The sequence below is a fragment of the Diaporthe citri genome (genome assembly GCF_014595645.1).
Source record: "Diaporthe citri strain NFHF-8-4 chromosome Unknown scaffold_7, whole genome shotgun sequence".
Taxonomy (NCBI): domain Eukaryota; kingdom Fungi; phylum Ascomycota; class Sordariomycetes; order Diaporthales; family Diaporthaceae; genus Diaporthe; species Diaporthe citri.
The window spans coordinates 2,771,855-2,786,805 of NW_025064852.1; the positions used below are offsets into that span (position 1 = coordinate 2,771,855).

The following is a 14,951-nucleotide window of genomic DNA, read 5'->3' on the forward strand; positions in this document are numbered from 1 at the left end:
ATAAATTTATAAATAATTATCTTTTCATTAAGCAAGATCTTTAATAAAAGCAAATTACTTACTTTTTTCTTTCTTATTTTAATAAATATAAATTATTATATAGCATAATTATTATAATAAGCAATCTTATAAAATAGGTTATTATATAAAAACTTATATAAATATTTCTTATTAAGTTTATATTATTTATATTACTTAGTTTTAATAGCGCTTAGTTTAATATTAATAGGGTAATATATAAGGTATTGCAAAACTATAAAGTTAATAATTATATTAATATTAATACTCTTTAGCTAAGATATTATGCTTAAGTTATTATTTTAAATAATTAGGGTAAGTTGCAAGGGGTTATTAATGGTAAGCTAAAAGATAATATATTATTATAATTAATTAAAACTCCTTATAAGCTTATTAAATTGCTTGCTAATATTAAGTTAAATAAATAAGTAACCCTAAAAGCTTAATTTCTTAGCTTAAGTAATAATATTAAAAAAAGTAAATGCTATAATATTATTAGCTTATATAATAAATATTAAGAGAGGTTAATATAAAGTTGGTATTAATTAATGCAAGTATATAAGCATAATAACTTATATAAATCTTTAAAAAAAGGGGAAAAAGTTAAAATAAGAATTAATATTAATTAATACAAATTATTATAATAAAAGTTATATTAATTAATATTAATTATTTAATATAAGGTTAAATAAATAATAATAAGTATTAATAAGGAAAACTTAAAGTTATTTTATTTAATAATCTTAAATTTATATTAATTAATATTAACTTAAGAATTAAACTAGCTAAGCATTATTTTTATTTTACCTTACTTATTATTATTTAATGCTTATAAATATACTTTATAATTTTAAGGTTAAAAATCTTATTAAGTTTTATAATGTTTACTTTAATGGCCGTTAAAGGGTAAAAAAGTATAACTTAGCAATATTGCTTTTTAATTTATCTTTAATTTTATATAATATTTATATTTAAAGGTATTTAAGGCTTAAGTTTAGTAAATTTTATAATATTATTTTTAAAATCTTATTAAGTTAAGTAAACTACTTTATTATCTTTATTCTTAATTTTATAAATAAGTAAAAAGCTATAATTTAAGGGTAAGTTATACTTTATTAACTAAACTTTTTTTTTAATAAGATTAATTTTTATTTTTTTAATAAGGATCTTAAAGTATTTAAATAAGTTTAATAAAGTTATAATAATAAAAAGATTATTATTATTATAAAATGCTTTAAATTATAAAATATTATTATCTTTAGCTAATTTATTATTTAAAGCGCTAGCTAATTAAGTTAATTTCTTAAATTTTAATATCTTAGCTAATTTCTTAAAAGCTTTTAAGGAAAGCATAAGCTTAAATTTATTAGCCTTAAGGAATAGCTAAATGGCTAACTTACTTTTTCCTTAGGGTTATTTATTAAGTAAATTAAAAGTTATAATACTATTTTAGTTATAGCTTATACTATTATTATAGCTTATATTATTATTATAATTATTAATTTTAATATTTATATAGCTTTAACTTAAAGGCATTAATAATTTTATATTAAAATCCTTAGCTAACTTATTAAGCATAATATTTTTTAAGCAATAACTTAAATATAATATTACCTTTTAATCTTTAAGCTTTATAATTATAACCTTTACTTTCTTAAGGCTTATATTATTATTTTATACTTTCTTAATTTTTAAATAATTAGCATTAATTAATATAACTTAATTTATATACTTATAAAATTAAAATAAAGGGTAAAAAATATAAAGAAAAGGAAAGAAATAAAAAAAGGGTAGAAAGTTAAAGGTTTAAATATCCTTAGAGAAAGAATTTTATTGCTTTATAAATAAATCTTTATTACTCTTTCTTAATTAAAAAAGATATTATATAACTTAGCTTATTAGCATTTATTTATTAATGCTAAGTAAGGTTTCCGCTTACTTAGTAATTATTAGTAATATTAATAATAAAGCTTATTTATCTTTATACCTTATATAAATAAAATAATTTATTATCTTAATAATACTTTTATTAATAATTTTAAGTAATTTAATTTAATAATTAGCTTTAATAAATATAAAAAAATAACTTAAAAAAATATTAATTAATATATAATAAGTATATATTTAAAGTAAAATACTTAAAATATTTACTTTATATAAATAGCGGGGTAGCTATAATTTTGGAAAGCTAGCTTTTAAGGTATACCTATATTTTAAAGTGCATATAGCTAATTTCCTTATACTAAGTGGGCCAACGCTGGAAGCTGGGTGGGCGTATTGTAGAAGCTAGGTGGGCGTACGCTGACTCTCTTAATGCCCATTCCTGAACTTGTCTTTGCGGGTCTTAATTGGGCATTTGGATAGTGTAAGATCAAATACTCAAGATACTCCCCGACCTCTGTCACATCTCGAGATACAATCAGAAGGAAAACACATCACTGTTCTATTTCCACAGAGCTGCTTTGAGTTAGGTAAAGGACGGAGGGTAGTGTTGCTCGATTAAAGGGTTAGGGATTCGGAGGCGCCCTTGGCTTTGCTGACATTTCATGGTGGTCTTGTTTACCTTTAATAGTGACTTCTAAACCTTGGAGGACTTGTTCAGGAAATGAAAACAAATTGAGCTCATTCTCACGAGCCACGATGCCGGATCAGACCACAATGGAAGAGCAGACACTTCGAGACGCAGAGCTCGTCTATAACTACCACCGCACGCGCATGCCCCTCCCCGCCAGCGCAGACGCCGTCTTCTGCCTCTGCAGCCTGGACCTCCGCGTCGCCCACCGAGCCGCACAGCTCCACCTCGACGGCTACGGGCGCTACCTCATCTTCTCAGGCGGTGCCGGGAAGCTGACCGAGAACCGCTTCACCAAGCCGGAGGCCGAGGTCTTCGCCGATATCGCGCGGGCCAAGGGCGTGCCGGAGGAGGCCATCATCGTCGAGCCGCGGTCGACGAACACGGGCGAGAATGTGCGTTTTACTCACGCATTGCTGCGTCAGCGAGGGCTGCTCGAAGGAGAGGGCAGGATTCGGAACTTCATTCTGGTGCAGAAACCGTACATGGAGAGGAGGACCTATGCCACTTTTATGAAGCAGTGGCCTGGCATTAATCGAACAGACATTGCGGATGACGAGAAGGTCAAATTCAGCGTTACGTCACCGCAACTGGAATTTTCGGAATACCCCGACGAGGGTAATCCGCGGGGCCTGGTTATCAACATCATGGTTGGGGATCTCATCAGAATTCGAGACTATCCTGCCAAGGGATACCAAATAGAGCAGCCCATTCCCGGAGACGTTTGGGAGGCTGGCCAAAGGTTGATCGAGGCTGGGTTTAATGGGCATCTTCCTTAGTTTCGTGGGATGCAGGTTGTGTTTGGACTGTTGCAAGTTTTGGAACCCCTAGAAGCGTAGCTTAGACGGACATGGTGCAGTCAAGGACATGATCTGTGTGGAAGAGAGCGTCTGTGCCCACACACAAGGTCCGAAAGTAGAACATTTACGAGAGAGTAGCCTCTGATTTAAAGAAAAAGCTTTGACCAAATCCTGAAGCGATAGCCGCCAGTATAATTCCTTGTGATATATACACCGCATTAACAAATATCTTGCTGCTCCACTCTTTCGAAATAATAAAAAACCCCATATCGACAAAAGAAGACACGATTACAACTCAAACCAAAAACACTCTCTATACTTCAAGCCTCCTCAAAAAAATCATTTCCAGTTGGTATTGACAGCCACGGAAGTAGCACAGCTGCGCGGCACCGTATACGACCTGTTCGGATCGCTCTCCCAAGTCGCGGTCCCGCTCGACGCAACGTTGACGAACTTGTACTCAAACGTCTGTCCCGCCGCCAGGGTCACTGTGGTCGTCCACAGGTTGTTGGAGCTCGTGTACTGCGCGGCGGACAGCGCGGGCGCCGATGAGACGTCCCAGTTCCCGAGGGCCGGGATCGATCCCACCATCTTGATAGTCTGGCCGGGGCTCGTCTTGACCATCTCGTTGAACGTGACGGCGACGCTGTTGGCGGCCGCGCAGCCGGCGCTCGTCGTGGTCGCCGCCGCCGAGCTGGTGCTGGTGCTGGTGCCCGTCGGGGAAGAGGGAGGGGTGCTCCCGCCGTCGCTGATCGCGACGTCGGCGCAGGTTAGGTAGACTTGCCCTGTCTGGAACGAGTTCCATCGGAACGAGAGGATGGTGTGGTTCGAGACGTATTCGGGGATCTTGATCTTCTTCGTCACCGTGTAGCCGCCAGCTATGGTGGTGAAACAAGACCCGAGAGCCGCGTTGTCGACGCCCTGGCACCCTCGTCGGCTGTCCGCCTGGAACGCGTTGCATGTGAACCAGTCGTTCCTCCAGCAGGCCTGCCCTTCGGAACAGTCGGGGCTGTAGTCGCAGGTCTGGCCCGACACGTCGGTGCACTTGAGTGTGCCGAGCTGGAAGCAGTCCTCGGCGGCCTGCTTCTCTTCGTCGGTGGGGAGGTACCCGGGGGTAGTGAACTTGTCAACCAGCTCCTGGTCCTGGCAGATTCGGTAGCTGAACATGCCGCCGTGGTCGCCGTTGTTGTCGACGCACCATTGGACGTCAACGGTCTGGCCGGGCGCGTATGTTGCCACAGGGGAGTTGCCCCAGTTGTCCGACGGCTGGTTGTAATCGACACTGACCCTGGCATTATAGCCACAAGGACCGCTGCGGCCGACAGTGGCGGCGGTGACATCTGGCCATGCCTCGACGGGCTCTCGAATCGTGCACTCAGGGCAAGTGTCTATTCCGGCCTGTGTGCGGTGTGTGAGCAAGTGCGGACCAGAGGTTGAACGTGGCTCATACCTCAGAACCAAGCCGGGTGCGGCTGGAGGGGATGGTCAAGTATCCATGTCCGAAGGCGGACTTGACAAAACTGGCCAAGGCCAACGCAGTTGTTGATTTCATCTCCGAGGGATTGAGTTGGGTCGCGTGGGATCACTGTTGTTGTTACTTCGTGAGAAACTTGGATTGAACCCTCGATGGCTGAATGACAATGCCTTCCATTTTGACTTCTGAGTAGGTATATCACTGACTTTATATACTCAGTGTGGCCCCAACTTAGGGTTCAGACTCTTGACGCATGTTCTCGTGAAGCCACTATTCACGATCCAGACTCAACCATCTCGCCGAATACTATCGGCCCAGCTGACCAAACACCGCCGAAATACCCCCAAGCGAAGCGGCCCTACCCGCGCTCGTTTCCCCGGACCTAAGCTGGTCCCAGGTGCGGGAGTATGCCTCCGGGGCACAGTTTCGATTAGTGCCGGCTGTCATGTCTCGAACTGGAAACCAGCGCGGGGTGAGTAGGGCCGTGATGCGGCCGTCATCCGATGCATGCCACGCCCCGATTGACTCGGCCCGCATTCTCGACCGTTCGGACGCAGCCGCATATGGGGAAGCTCGTAGGCTTAAAAAGGGTACGCGGCACCCAAGGTAATTCCCAGACCAGAGTTTCGTGGTTGACAGGACCCAAGGCGGCATCCCGACCTGCAGATCAGTTGACCTATCAGAGTCACAGGCCAAGGGCCAAGGCACATGTGTCACGACACCCTCGAGATTGAAAAGAAGGCCCGAGGATGGCTTGCTAGTCACATATTAACGGCCGTCGTGGTAAATGGTCTTGTACGCAGACAGGAGGTAGCGGCTGCATTCAGATTGCCGAGGAACGACCGCTCTCACGCAGGTTGTGAACACCTGGGCTGAACATGCCACGGGCAGAATCGCCATGTACCGTTTGAACTCTTACATCACACATGCTCAGTGGCTGTTTCAATGAGATTCAAATAATAATGCCCTGCCATACTCGTTTGCCCACACTTTGGCCCTTGACGCGGAGAGCTGGTGAGGACTAAGGCCATGCGTTTACACAGCCCGTGGCAATGCCCTTCGACGTACTCCGAAAGTCTGAAACTGGCAGTGGATTGGCAGTCAGGTGTAGTTTCCAGAACACGAGAGTGACATAATTAGCGATTGCCATGAAGGTCCGCACCGAGATCCTCTTGCGGCGTATCGGCGTCTCTTTCTCGGCGGAATTCTTTTGACGTGGCGTGGCTCTCAAAGCCGTCACTCCGAAGCGCACGGCCAGCCCGTACTTGTTCCGCAACCTCTTCATCAAATGCCAACCACTACCGAAGCGAGTCATGGACACTTTGGGCTCATGCCTGATGGCTGATCATCTGCGGCCAGGACATCTGGGCCGCAATTGCTTCTGAACAGGACACTTGGCACCGACGCGAAGCTTAAGGACCGAATAGACCGGTCAGATGAGGGTCTGTGACGAGGGCATCAGCCAGTGATGTGCGCGTATTTACCGACTTGCGAATCACAGCGGCGAGAGTCACGATGCAAAACTCCGCAGCTATACCAGCGATGTGTCCTTGCGCCACCGGCACGTATTCAAGGTGGATGTGATCGATCGATCAGTCAAGTTCAATCACTTTGTCTCGAAGCCATGGCCGGGAACCTTTCAATTGCTATATCGAAGCTTTTGGATCCAGTCGGGTTGTCACTTGAAGAGGCTACAACTGAGCCAGAGAAACGCTGCACTCAGTCGGTTGAAGACCTTTTCCAAATTGCCTCGCTACCTTAGGAGCCTGCCAGGAAGTCTACAGCGCTGTCCCTCCACTGCTTAGCAGTCGACTTCTTAGAAGGCGGGTAGATTGGAACAGATATTCATGGTCACATCGAGGAAACACTTTCATCCTTGCACAACATAACAATTGATGTACTTATTAAGCATTAGTGACATACCCACCAGATCACCATGAACAATAGAAAGCAGGCTTTACAGTAGAGTAACTTTTAGAATCCCGTTTCATTGCGTGATTCCGAGGCAGCCTGGATTGTGCCAAACACTCCCACAATGAAAACATGTTTACGTATACAGCAGCGAGATTTGGCAGCAAGCCTGCATGAGAGCGCCCAGGGACCCTCGTCACCTGCCACGCCGATGGCATCTGGAGTAACAGATCAGTATCCTCTGCCCTGGTCCCAGTGAGTGCTGTCTGGCAGTGTCCGCGCCGCCGTCTCCTCAAGCAAAGCCCACGGACGAGCTGCATCCTGCAGCTTCAGGAAGCAAAGCGGGAAGCTAGCACGCACATGCCTCTCCCCTTAGGGCCACCGGGTTCCGGTAGTCCGTGATGGCGGTCCGCGATATGGCGGCTGCCAGCTACACGAGTATGGATGACTTTGGGGCTGGGGTGAAGTGATCTTTAGTTGGGCGTTGCTGAACGGCCTAGCTGGGGATTAATTGTGGATGACGGGATTGCGGATTGCAAAGCGATCATGGTTCTATGCAAGTTGCCCTTGCAGGTTTCATTACTATGCTACGAGCCACAGTTGCGCGCCAACTTGCAGTATTGGCCAGGTACACCAGCAGCCATCGCCTCGTGCGTGTGAGTGTGGTGTTTACCGAACTTGATTCCCGTAGCACTGGCCAAACGTCGATTCAACCCAGACGCCAGGTCGAGCCCAACTCCATTTTCTACTTCCGTATTGCAGGCAAGAACAAAGGGGCGAAACGCACGAGAGGGGCAAGGGGCCAGCCGAGGTCAGGGCTCCTGTTCTCTTCCTGGAGCTGAGTATGGAGGCAACGAGGTGGTCATCATCGAGGTGGGACGAGAGACGGCATGGGGAGGCTGAGATGTGCTTAGGCCCAGCAGGGCGTCTTGCATCTCTTGGACTGCGGCGGTGATGGAAAGAGACCCCTTGGAGCGGACCTTCAGGCTCCAGTGGAAATCGTCCAGCTTCTGCTTGAAGAAGACGGCCTCGGCGCTGCTTACGCTGGTGGGCGGACAGCAACGCGGCGAACATGCCGATGAGGGCCAGGCTCTTGGGCGCGGCGAACCACCAAAAGCTCTGGAGGTGCTCGGGGCGTAGCTTCTCCACGAAAGCCATTGCGTGCTCGAGCCTGGTCTGGGCAGCATCACGGCAGATGGTTTGGATGTGTTCCGGGTGTTCTGGAGTCAGGCCCCGGATGATGTGACGGTGGATGATGATCTCGGTAGCGTAGTAGGAAAGGTGGAGGTATCCGTTCGAGCATAGTTTACGGGCTTTTACGTTGTCCATTCCCAGGTCAGGAGAAAGGGTACTTGCCCAATGCTTCAGCCTCAGGGCGATCGTCTTCACCTGCTCCAGCAGCCCGACGACCACGTCAGGAGGTTCGTTACGTTGATAGGTGACCCGACACGGCGCGTAGAGGATCGAAAGGGCGTCGGACATGATCTCAGTTAGCTGAGCCAGACGCATGAAGAGGTGTCGACCCTTTTCAACCTGGGCGCTCACTTCTGCGTCGTCCTCGTCCGCAGCTGATTCGGGAAAGTCAGTGAGATGGAGGGGCGGGGCCCGCCAGTGGTGTGCAGAGACGTGAGAAGGCCGACCATGGATCAACGCACCCCACTTATCCTGCATGAAGACGGCCCAGGTCAGGCGGCGGCGAACCCCCTTTTCCCAGTCAGGTATGTCCCAGGGCGCGCAATCGACGTGCAAGCCGAGGTCCTCGGACAGGGCGACCATCTGGCTGGTCAGAACCCAGGAGTCGCCCCCCGAGCGCTGGAGGAGCAAGAGGCCGGCCTGGACGGCAGACAGCTTGGGCCGTGTCATGGCCCAGGTGAGGGCCTGTGTCGCGATGGCGACCAAGCGGTTGACGGGCGGCTTCTTCTTGGAGGCCAGAGCAAGATCGTACTCCCACCAGTCGATGGCGAGGGCGTAGGCGGCAGCGAGGAGCAGGGGTGAAAATTCTCTGTAGCTCCGCTGATACTTCTCGAACCAGACGCCCTTGTGGAGGATGGGGTAGCTCGGATGGACGATGCGGAAGTAAAGACTGGCGAGAGCGGGGCCGTGCGGACGGATCAGGGCCTCAATGGTGTCGAGAACATCTTGTTGTCCGTCTGGAGAGTGATCCGGGCGCTGGACAAACACTGTAGAGTCATCCATCCGACGATAACGGATGTGCTGTGGCTCAGGGGAAGGCGATGTGCCCTTGCGGCAAGGAACTAGAACCGATGTACACAGAGTTGGTGGTCTTGTGCAGGCCCAAGGTTCTGTTCAGCAGTGACGCCGGTGACGTTGGTGACGGTGGTGTTGCTGTCGTCACCGGTGGTGACGCTGGAGTCGTGGCAGGCGAGGCATGTGTCGCAGATGCTGCCGGCGCATCCCCGTCAGTGCAGTCGCCAGTCAAGAGGGTCCCCGCTGCCATGCGAGACTCGACCTCTTTGTTCCTGGGTGGCGAGCACACCAGCAGGACTGCCTTCTCCATGATGGGGGGCCGTGTCGTGAATGCGCCTCAGCTGCCTGCGCCGCTGGGGCCGTCTGCGACTCTGGGGTCGCTCGATGAAGGTGCATGGGCGTTGATGGAAGGCACACAAGAAGCACTTGTCGCTTCCAGGCTCCCCTGCGCATCGGAGCTTGCGTTTGCGGCAGACATCACACGGGCCATCGAAGTCGGACGCGGCTTGTGACGAGGCGGCGGCCGCCATTCTCTGTCGTTTCGCAGGGAGGCACTCGGGATCTCACGGCGCTCGTGAATGATGAGAAGTAGAATCTCCAGGCTGCTTCGCCACATGCAGGGCCACTGCCACTGCTCCCAGGACTACTACACTGACCTCGATCTGCGTCCCAGATGGGCGCGGTCCTGCCCACAAGCTGGTATCCCCCGGGCGAGTCCGTTGCGTAGATGCATGTGTACTGTCCACGGATGCCGACCGAGTTTCGAGGAGTGTACGACCGCGACGGGTTGTACTTTGTGCCGAAAAGTCGATGCCGCGGGTCCAGGGGCACCGAGCAGGGTGAGCCCATGAAGACATCCCCCAGCCCGAGCACCAAGAAGTCGCCGCTTTCTAATACCTCCTGGATGGCCCCGATCCCCCCGCCGGGAAAGTTCAACTGCCGCAGGAATTCCACGTTATGGGGGAGGTATGGGGCCGAACTGCGGATGGTGGCTATGTAGCGGTCGACTGCAGCTTGGCTGACACTATCATCAAACACAAATGGCAGTCTGACTCGGCGGGATGGAAAGGCGATCGGCAGGTTTTGCTCTAGTGCGGCTACCCGTGTCCTCAGCTCTTCGACGGCGTCCCTGGCGGCTGCCTTGGTCGTCCTATACATGACGAGTAAGGTACGGACTCCAGGGACCAGCTCTTCGACGTTTGGTATCGGCGACAACTCGTGCTTCTGGACGAGGCTCATGATCCGGAACGTTTGTCTTAGGTTGAATCCATCATGCTGTCCAAACTCCAGCAAGAGCGCCCGGTCGCCAAATGGCCGACAGACGACCCCGTCTTCTCCATCAACGAGGGGGACCACCTCTGAGGTAAGATAATCTTGGGCCGAAGCACCAGATGGCTCAGGGGATGGATCCACGGGAAGCTCTCCAAGTTCATTGATGGCTTCGTTCAGGCGTTCTGACTGGTCAAGCGCCCAGCTTCGATAGACCGGTACTACAGTAGTTGGATCTGGTCGCCAGGTCGCATCTCCCCAAATTTCCACATTTCAGCCGAGATGACGGTGGCGAATACTACAAACCCTCCGAGGCTGGGTCCATCGCCTGTCAATACCACAGCGTCATCGCCGGTGAAGCTTACGCTGCCTATCGCGTATGGGCTGTCATGTATTTTGGATGGATGCAGACCAGCAGAGCCACCGTCTGCGCGCGCCCATTCTGGCGCAGGCCCTTTGAGACCGACCCCCGACCGATTGCTGTTGTAGTGGACGGTCCAGAGCGCCGTGAAGAGCTCTGTGTAACTCTCTGGTGTGAAGAACTCGGGACAGCCGTGTGGGCTGGGCATCACAGCAACCTTCCATCGCGGCTCAGCACCCCCGGGGATTGGAAGACTCGGGAGAATAGCTGGCGGGGGCGCCATCGCTGCATCCACATGCCTATTTACCAACCGTAAAAGGTCCCCATACTGCAGTATTCGTCCGTTGTGACCTCCGAATCATCCAAGGGGAAACGTTGACCGACTGCCATACACCTTGGGCACACGAAGACCTCCACCTTGGAAGGCAATGTAACAACGGCATCCAGAAGTGGGCTGGCCTACGGAAAGCGTCTCGCCCTTTCGGACCTGGATCGCTTTGGCAGACTCAACCCTCTGCCCGTCAACTGAGACATGAGCCGGAGCCCCGGCCACAGCAACAACCGCATCGCAGTGGAACAGCAATGTCGGCCCCTGAGTGGTACATTCAAGTCCCGCGGCGCCTTCTTCGTTGTCGACAAGCCTGTTTGCCAGTCGAAGGGAGTAACTGTCCATTGGACCGGACGAGGGAATGCCCACATGCCAGTAGCCGGCTCGACCAGGGTAGTCCTGAATTGTCGTTCCTGGGCCCGGCTCGACGATTTCAACGGCGGTGGTCTGGTATTGAAAGGTGTCCAGTGTTTTTGTGGTGAAATTCCCAGCCCTGAACTCTGGTGACGCGATGGTTTGGGCAACATAGTCCACGTTGGTCTCGACACCGGTGATTGATGTCGAGTTCAGGGCATCCGGTAGCCTGTCGACACACGCTGGCATCGGCGTGACGCACATGAAGCGCATGCTGCGCTTGGCAATAGCCCAACACATCTTCCAGGAGATCCGGCCAGGCGTCGTCGCGCCTGCTGGCCGAGGACGAGCCGCTCCGCCAGTGGATGGCGTGGAAGACGGACGAGGGCTGGAGCGGCGCCCTCCACTCCTGCGACGCCATGTCCAAGTGGCCGGACTCAGGTGAGCCGGACGAGACGGGATTCGCACTGGCTCATGGCGGCCAGGGCGTGTGGCCGTACTTGTCGGAGCGGCCGGACCGGCTGTGGCGTTTTGCGGACATGATGCGCTTGTTCTCTCGCAGGCCGGGCCTGGAAGCCCACCACGTTGTCAAAGGATACCCTTGGGGTGACCTCCCTCACGGCGCAACAGTCGTCGATGTGGGTGGTTCTCACGGTGTCTTTGCGTGTTCCATCGCACGCGAGTTCCCGTCGCTGAACATTGTTGTCCAGGTGAGGATGCCCATTGTGATTCGGCCCAATGATCGTTTCACGAGCAGGTGAAAACTGGCAATGGTAACGCAGGATCTTGACGAAGGTGTCATCCCAAGTTCGGAGAAGCAGAGACCAGAAGAGCTCGCCGACCGAGTACACTACCAAGTTCACGACTTCATGACCAAGCAGCCAGTGAGACACGCTGACGTGTATTTCTTCCGGGCGATATTCCACAACTGGTCCCATAAATATGCTATAGAAATGTTGCGGAACCTCGTGCCGGCCCTCAAGCCCGGAGCAAAGTTCGTCATGGCGGATATCGTTATCCCAAGCCCGGACAAAATGCCAAAATCACAGGAGGTTGCCTTGAGGACGGGCATCGTCAGCATGCATTTGTTGTTCAACTCAGCAGATCGGGAATTGGAAGAGTGGGCAAAACTCTTTGCAGAAGCCGACCCTGGTTTTGACTTCAAGGGCCGAAGCCTGCCTCCTGAAGTCCGGGCTCAGGTTTGTGGATTCTGGAGGCGGAATGGAGATAAATCTGGAAACAGGGATGCTTGGGGCGCTTTCATAACGGTTCTGCCTGTAGGCAACTACATCGTGAGCGACGTGCAACCGCGTGATAAGTCCCTCCTGGTGTTTCCTGAAGCGCGTCTATAGTCGGCATACCCACGGAGTGTCCCAGGTGGCAGTTCGAGAAGGCCATTCCAGGAGATCGCCCCTCAAAGAGGTATACGTACAAAGACGTGTTTTCCCATGACGAAAAGAGGATGATCAGCGCCCCTAGACCTGGAATGTGGAACTATTATTGCTTGCTGCTCACAACTTCACTCGAAACAGACCTTTTGATGGGAACACTCACCTGATATGTTCTTCTGCTTATCGAATTTGCAAGGAGCTCTAGCCTGAGCCGTCTGGACCGTCTGGTTTCTTACCAAGGTTCCATTAGTGGCGGCTGGCGCAGCCGAGGAGAGAAGAGGATGCCACTTTACGTAGTATCGTACTCAGAAAAAAGGCATGGATATCCTTGACGCACCTATCTCGAATCTTAGGACACACCAAGAGCCGATTCGAGATGTTTCGTAGATCAACTGCCACGGTAATTAAAAATACCACTTAGCTGATGTTGTAAGATATGGAGTCCAATCGCATCAACGCGCGCGGATACGTGCAGCGTTGAAGTCGGCGCGCTCGGCATTTTGCCTCCACGCCGTCGCAGACATGACCGGGACTTGTAAGCGATCAGCGGCAAATCATTCACCAACGCCTCGAGATCCTACAAAATAAGGACGCTTCGATTACAACGGAAGCGCCTCATCAATTCACCAGTGTGACGAATACCGCGACCAAACGAAATTTCGCTGTGTATGCGCAAGGAAAATGCATTGACTCTGTACTGTAGAGGCGCGCTAGGGACAGGGAAATTAGGATTTTCTCCGACGCGCTAACGCGACGTGTACCTTTGTTTTCCAGAATGTTTCAAGGCAACTAGGGCTGTCACCCTTCTCGTTGGCTGGCGCAATATCTGGCCCCCTCAACCCATGTGGTTTTCCCTGCTTACCGTCCACCAGGGTGACAAATACAGGGATGACGGGGTGCGCCCTCACCGTCTGGCTTCTCGTGGCTTCCGGTTGCGGTAAAATAGCTCCGAATTTCCCGGTTCTGCCCCGGATAGCCCTATGCCCGCTTCGGGGGTGGGATACGACCACCGCTCCAACCTAACTCCTGATTTGTTGGATAGAAAGGGGCGAGGGGCTGGATGTGGATCTTGAACTTGAGCCTGCCCTGCTTCACATATTATTGACAGCGTCTTCTCCATTATGATATAGCTTTCTGCATTTCGCTTGTTAATCTCCAGCAGATTTCGCCGCCGACACGGCCGGAAGGTATATACACCTCTCGCCAGCGCCGGCCAGCGGTGGCCACCTAGAGACAGACATCCACAGATCTTGCTCGATCAGCAAGAGTCCTCAGGATGGACTCCCTTCTGTCTGGCGAAGAGACGCAAGCTGTTGCTTACCAGCTGGTGCCTCTCGTCCCCAAAGGATTCGGCCTCGCCGTCGAAGCGGTCGCAATCTCTCTTGGGATCATCGGCTTGATCGTCATTTCTCTACGAGCCTATGTGCGCTTTGGCTTCTCGGTGGGCTTGAGCAGATCTTGGGGTTTAGATGACATCCTGGCTGTCATTGGAACTGTGAGTTCACCTTTTTCAACCACGAATGTTCCAGATTAAGAGTCTCTCTTCCTTGATTCCTCCATGAAATTGACCATAGATTGTCGACTAGCTTGCATTCGCGGCTGCGATCGTGTTCGCAGTCTATGCCACCCGCTTCGGACTCGGCGCGCGGGATCAAGACCTTCCCTCTACACTTTATCAAATCCGGGCCGCCGAATACTCGACCTACTGGGAGGTTTTGTACCTTGTCTCCGCCAGTATGACCAAGTGCGCTATTGGGTTCGCTTGTATGCGACTGGATACGCGGAAACGATTTGTCATCCCGATGGCTATCAACATGTCCGTCATTGTAGTTGTCACCGTCCTGGCCCTGATTTATATCTTTGTCACATGCCGTCCACTGGCAGCGACTTGGAATTCCTCACTGTAAGCTCTGACCCCTTCGAAGCCTGCTTGACGAGCATGAAGTCGACGACGTACAGGTGCACCAAGCACGGAATTGTGAGCCTTCAGGACTGATTTGAATAGGGGCACATGTCAGGAAACACTGGGACAGGCAACATTCAGCTACCTTGTTTTCTTGACCCAGCTTGTGACAGACTGGATTTGCGTCATCATCCCATGCGTCATCGTCGCTGCAGCGCATATGAGACTCCACCAGAAGGTGTTGATATCTGGGGTCCTAGGCGTCGGAGTTCTCGCAAGCGTATCTGCTTGTTTCCGTGTGCCTTACCTGAGGTATATCGACGCTACTACCTACCCGAAGGATATTTTATGTAAGTCGCGGG

The 14,951-nt window shown here is 50.1% G+C and overlaps 7 protein-coding genes across 7 annotated transcripts; 3 read left to right on the plus strand and 4 right to left on the minus strand.

Annotated features, from left to right (window-relative positions):
• Positions 1 to 2,658: 2,658 nt before the first annotated feature.
• Positions 2,659 to 3,369, plus strand: INS49_013949 (uncharacterized protein; the record flags this gene model as incomplete). Its single annotated transcript, XM_043174641.1, has 1 exon — positions 2,659 to 3,369. The coding sequence occupies one exon, from the start codon at positions 2,659 to 2,661 to the stop codon at positions 3,367 to 3,369; it is 711 nt and encodes a 236-aa protein (XP_043021586.1).
• A 360-nt stretch (positions 3,370 to 3,729) lies between these two features.
• On the minus strand, positions 3,730 to 4,942 carry INS49_013950 (uncharacterized protein; the record flags this gene model as incomplete). The annotated part of the gene is made up of 2 exons (XM_043174642.1): positions 3,730 to 4,788; positions 4,841 to 4,942. The coding sequence occupies 2 exons, from the start codon at positions 4,940 to 4,942 to the stop codon at positions 3,730 to 3,732; spliced, it is 1,161 nt and encodes a 386-aa protein (XP_043021587.1).
• Positions 4,943 to 7,587: 2,645 nt separating this feature from the next.
• INS49_013951 (uncharacterized protein) lies at positions 7,588 to 9,293 on the minus strand (the record flags this gene model as incomplete). Its single annotated transcript, XM_043174643.1, has 4 exons — positions 7,588 to 7,819; positions 7,848 to 8,343; positions 8,431 to 8,955; positions 9,038 to 9,293. 4 exons carry the CDS (start codon positions 9,291 to 9,293, stop codon positions 7,588 to 7,590), a joined length of 1,509 nt encoding a protein of 502 aa, XP_043021588.1.
• Positions 9,294 to 9,460: 167 nt separating this feature from the next.
• Positions 9,461 to 10,896, minus strand: INS49_013952 (uncharacterized protein; the record flags this gene model as incomplete). Its single annotated transcript, XM_043174644.1, has 2 exons — positions 9,461 to 10,441; positions 10,618 to 10,896. 2 exons carry the CDS (start codon positions 10,894 to 10,896, stop codon positions 9,461 to 9,463), a joined length of 1,260 nt encoding a protein of 419 aa, XP_043021589.1.
• Positions 10,897 to 10,971: 75 nt separating this feature from the next.
• On the minus strand, positions 10,972 to 11,595 carry INS49_013953 (uncharacterized protein; the record flags this gene model as incomplete). Its single annotated transcript, XM_043174645.1, has 1 exon — positions 10,972 to 11,595. The coding sequence occupies one exon, from the start codon at positions 11,593 to 11,595 to the stop codon at positions 10,972 to 10,974; it is 624 nt and encodes a 207-aa protein (XP_043021590.1).
• A 65-nt stretch (positions 11,596 to 11,660) lies between these two features.
• On the plus strand, positions 11,661 to 12,647 carry INS49_013954 (uncharacterized protein; the record flags this gene model as incomplete). Its single annotated transcript, XM_043174646.1, has 2 exons — positions 11,661 to 12,005; positions 12,078 to 12,647. 2 exons carry the CDS (start codon positions 11,661 to 11,663, stop codon positions 12,645 to 12,647), a joined length of 915 nt encoding a protein of 304 aa, XP_043021591.1.
• Positions 12,648 to 13,962: 1,315 nt separating this feature from the next.
• INS49_013955 (uncharacterized protein) lies at positions 13,963 to 14,593 on the plus strand (the record flags this gene model as incomplete). The annotated part of the gene is made up of 2 exons (XM_043174647.1): positions 13,963 to 14,181; positions 14,273 to 14,593. 2 exons carry the CDS (start codon positions 13,963 to 13,965, stop codon positions 14,591 to 14,593), a joined length of 540 nt encoding a protein of 179 aa, XP_043021592.1.
• Positions 14,594 to 14,951: the final 358 nt, after the last annotated feature.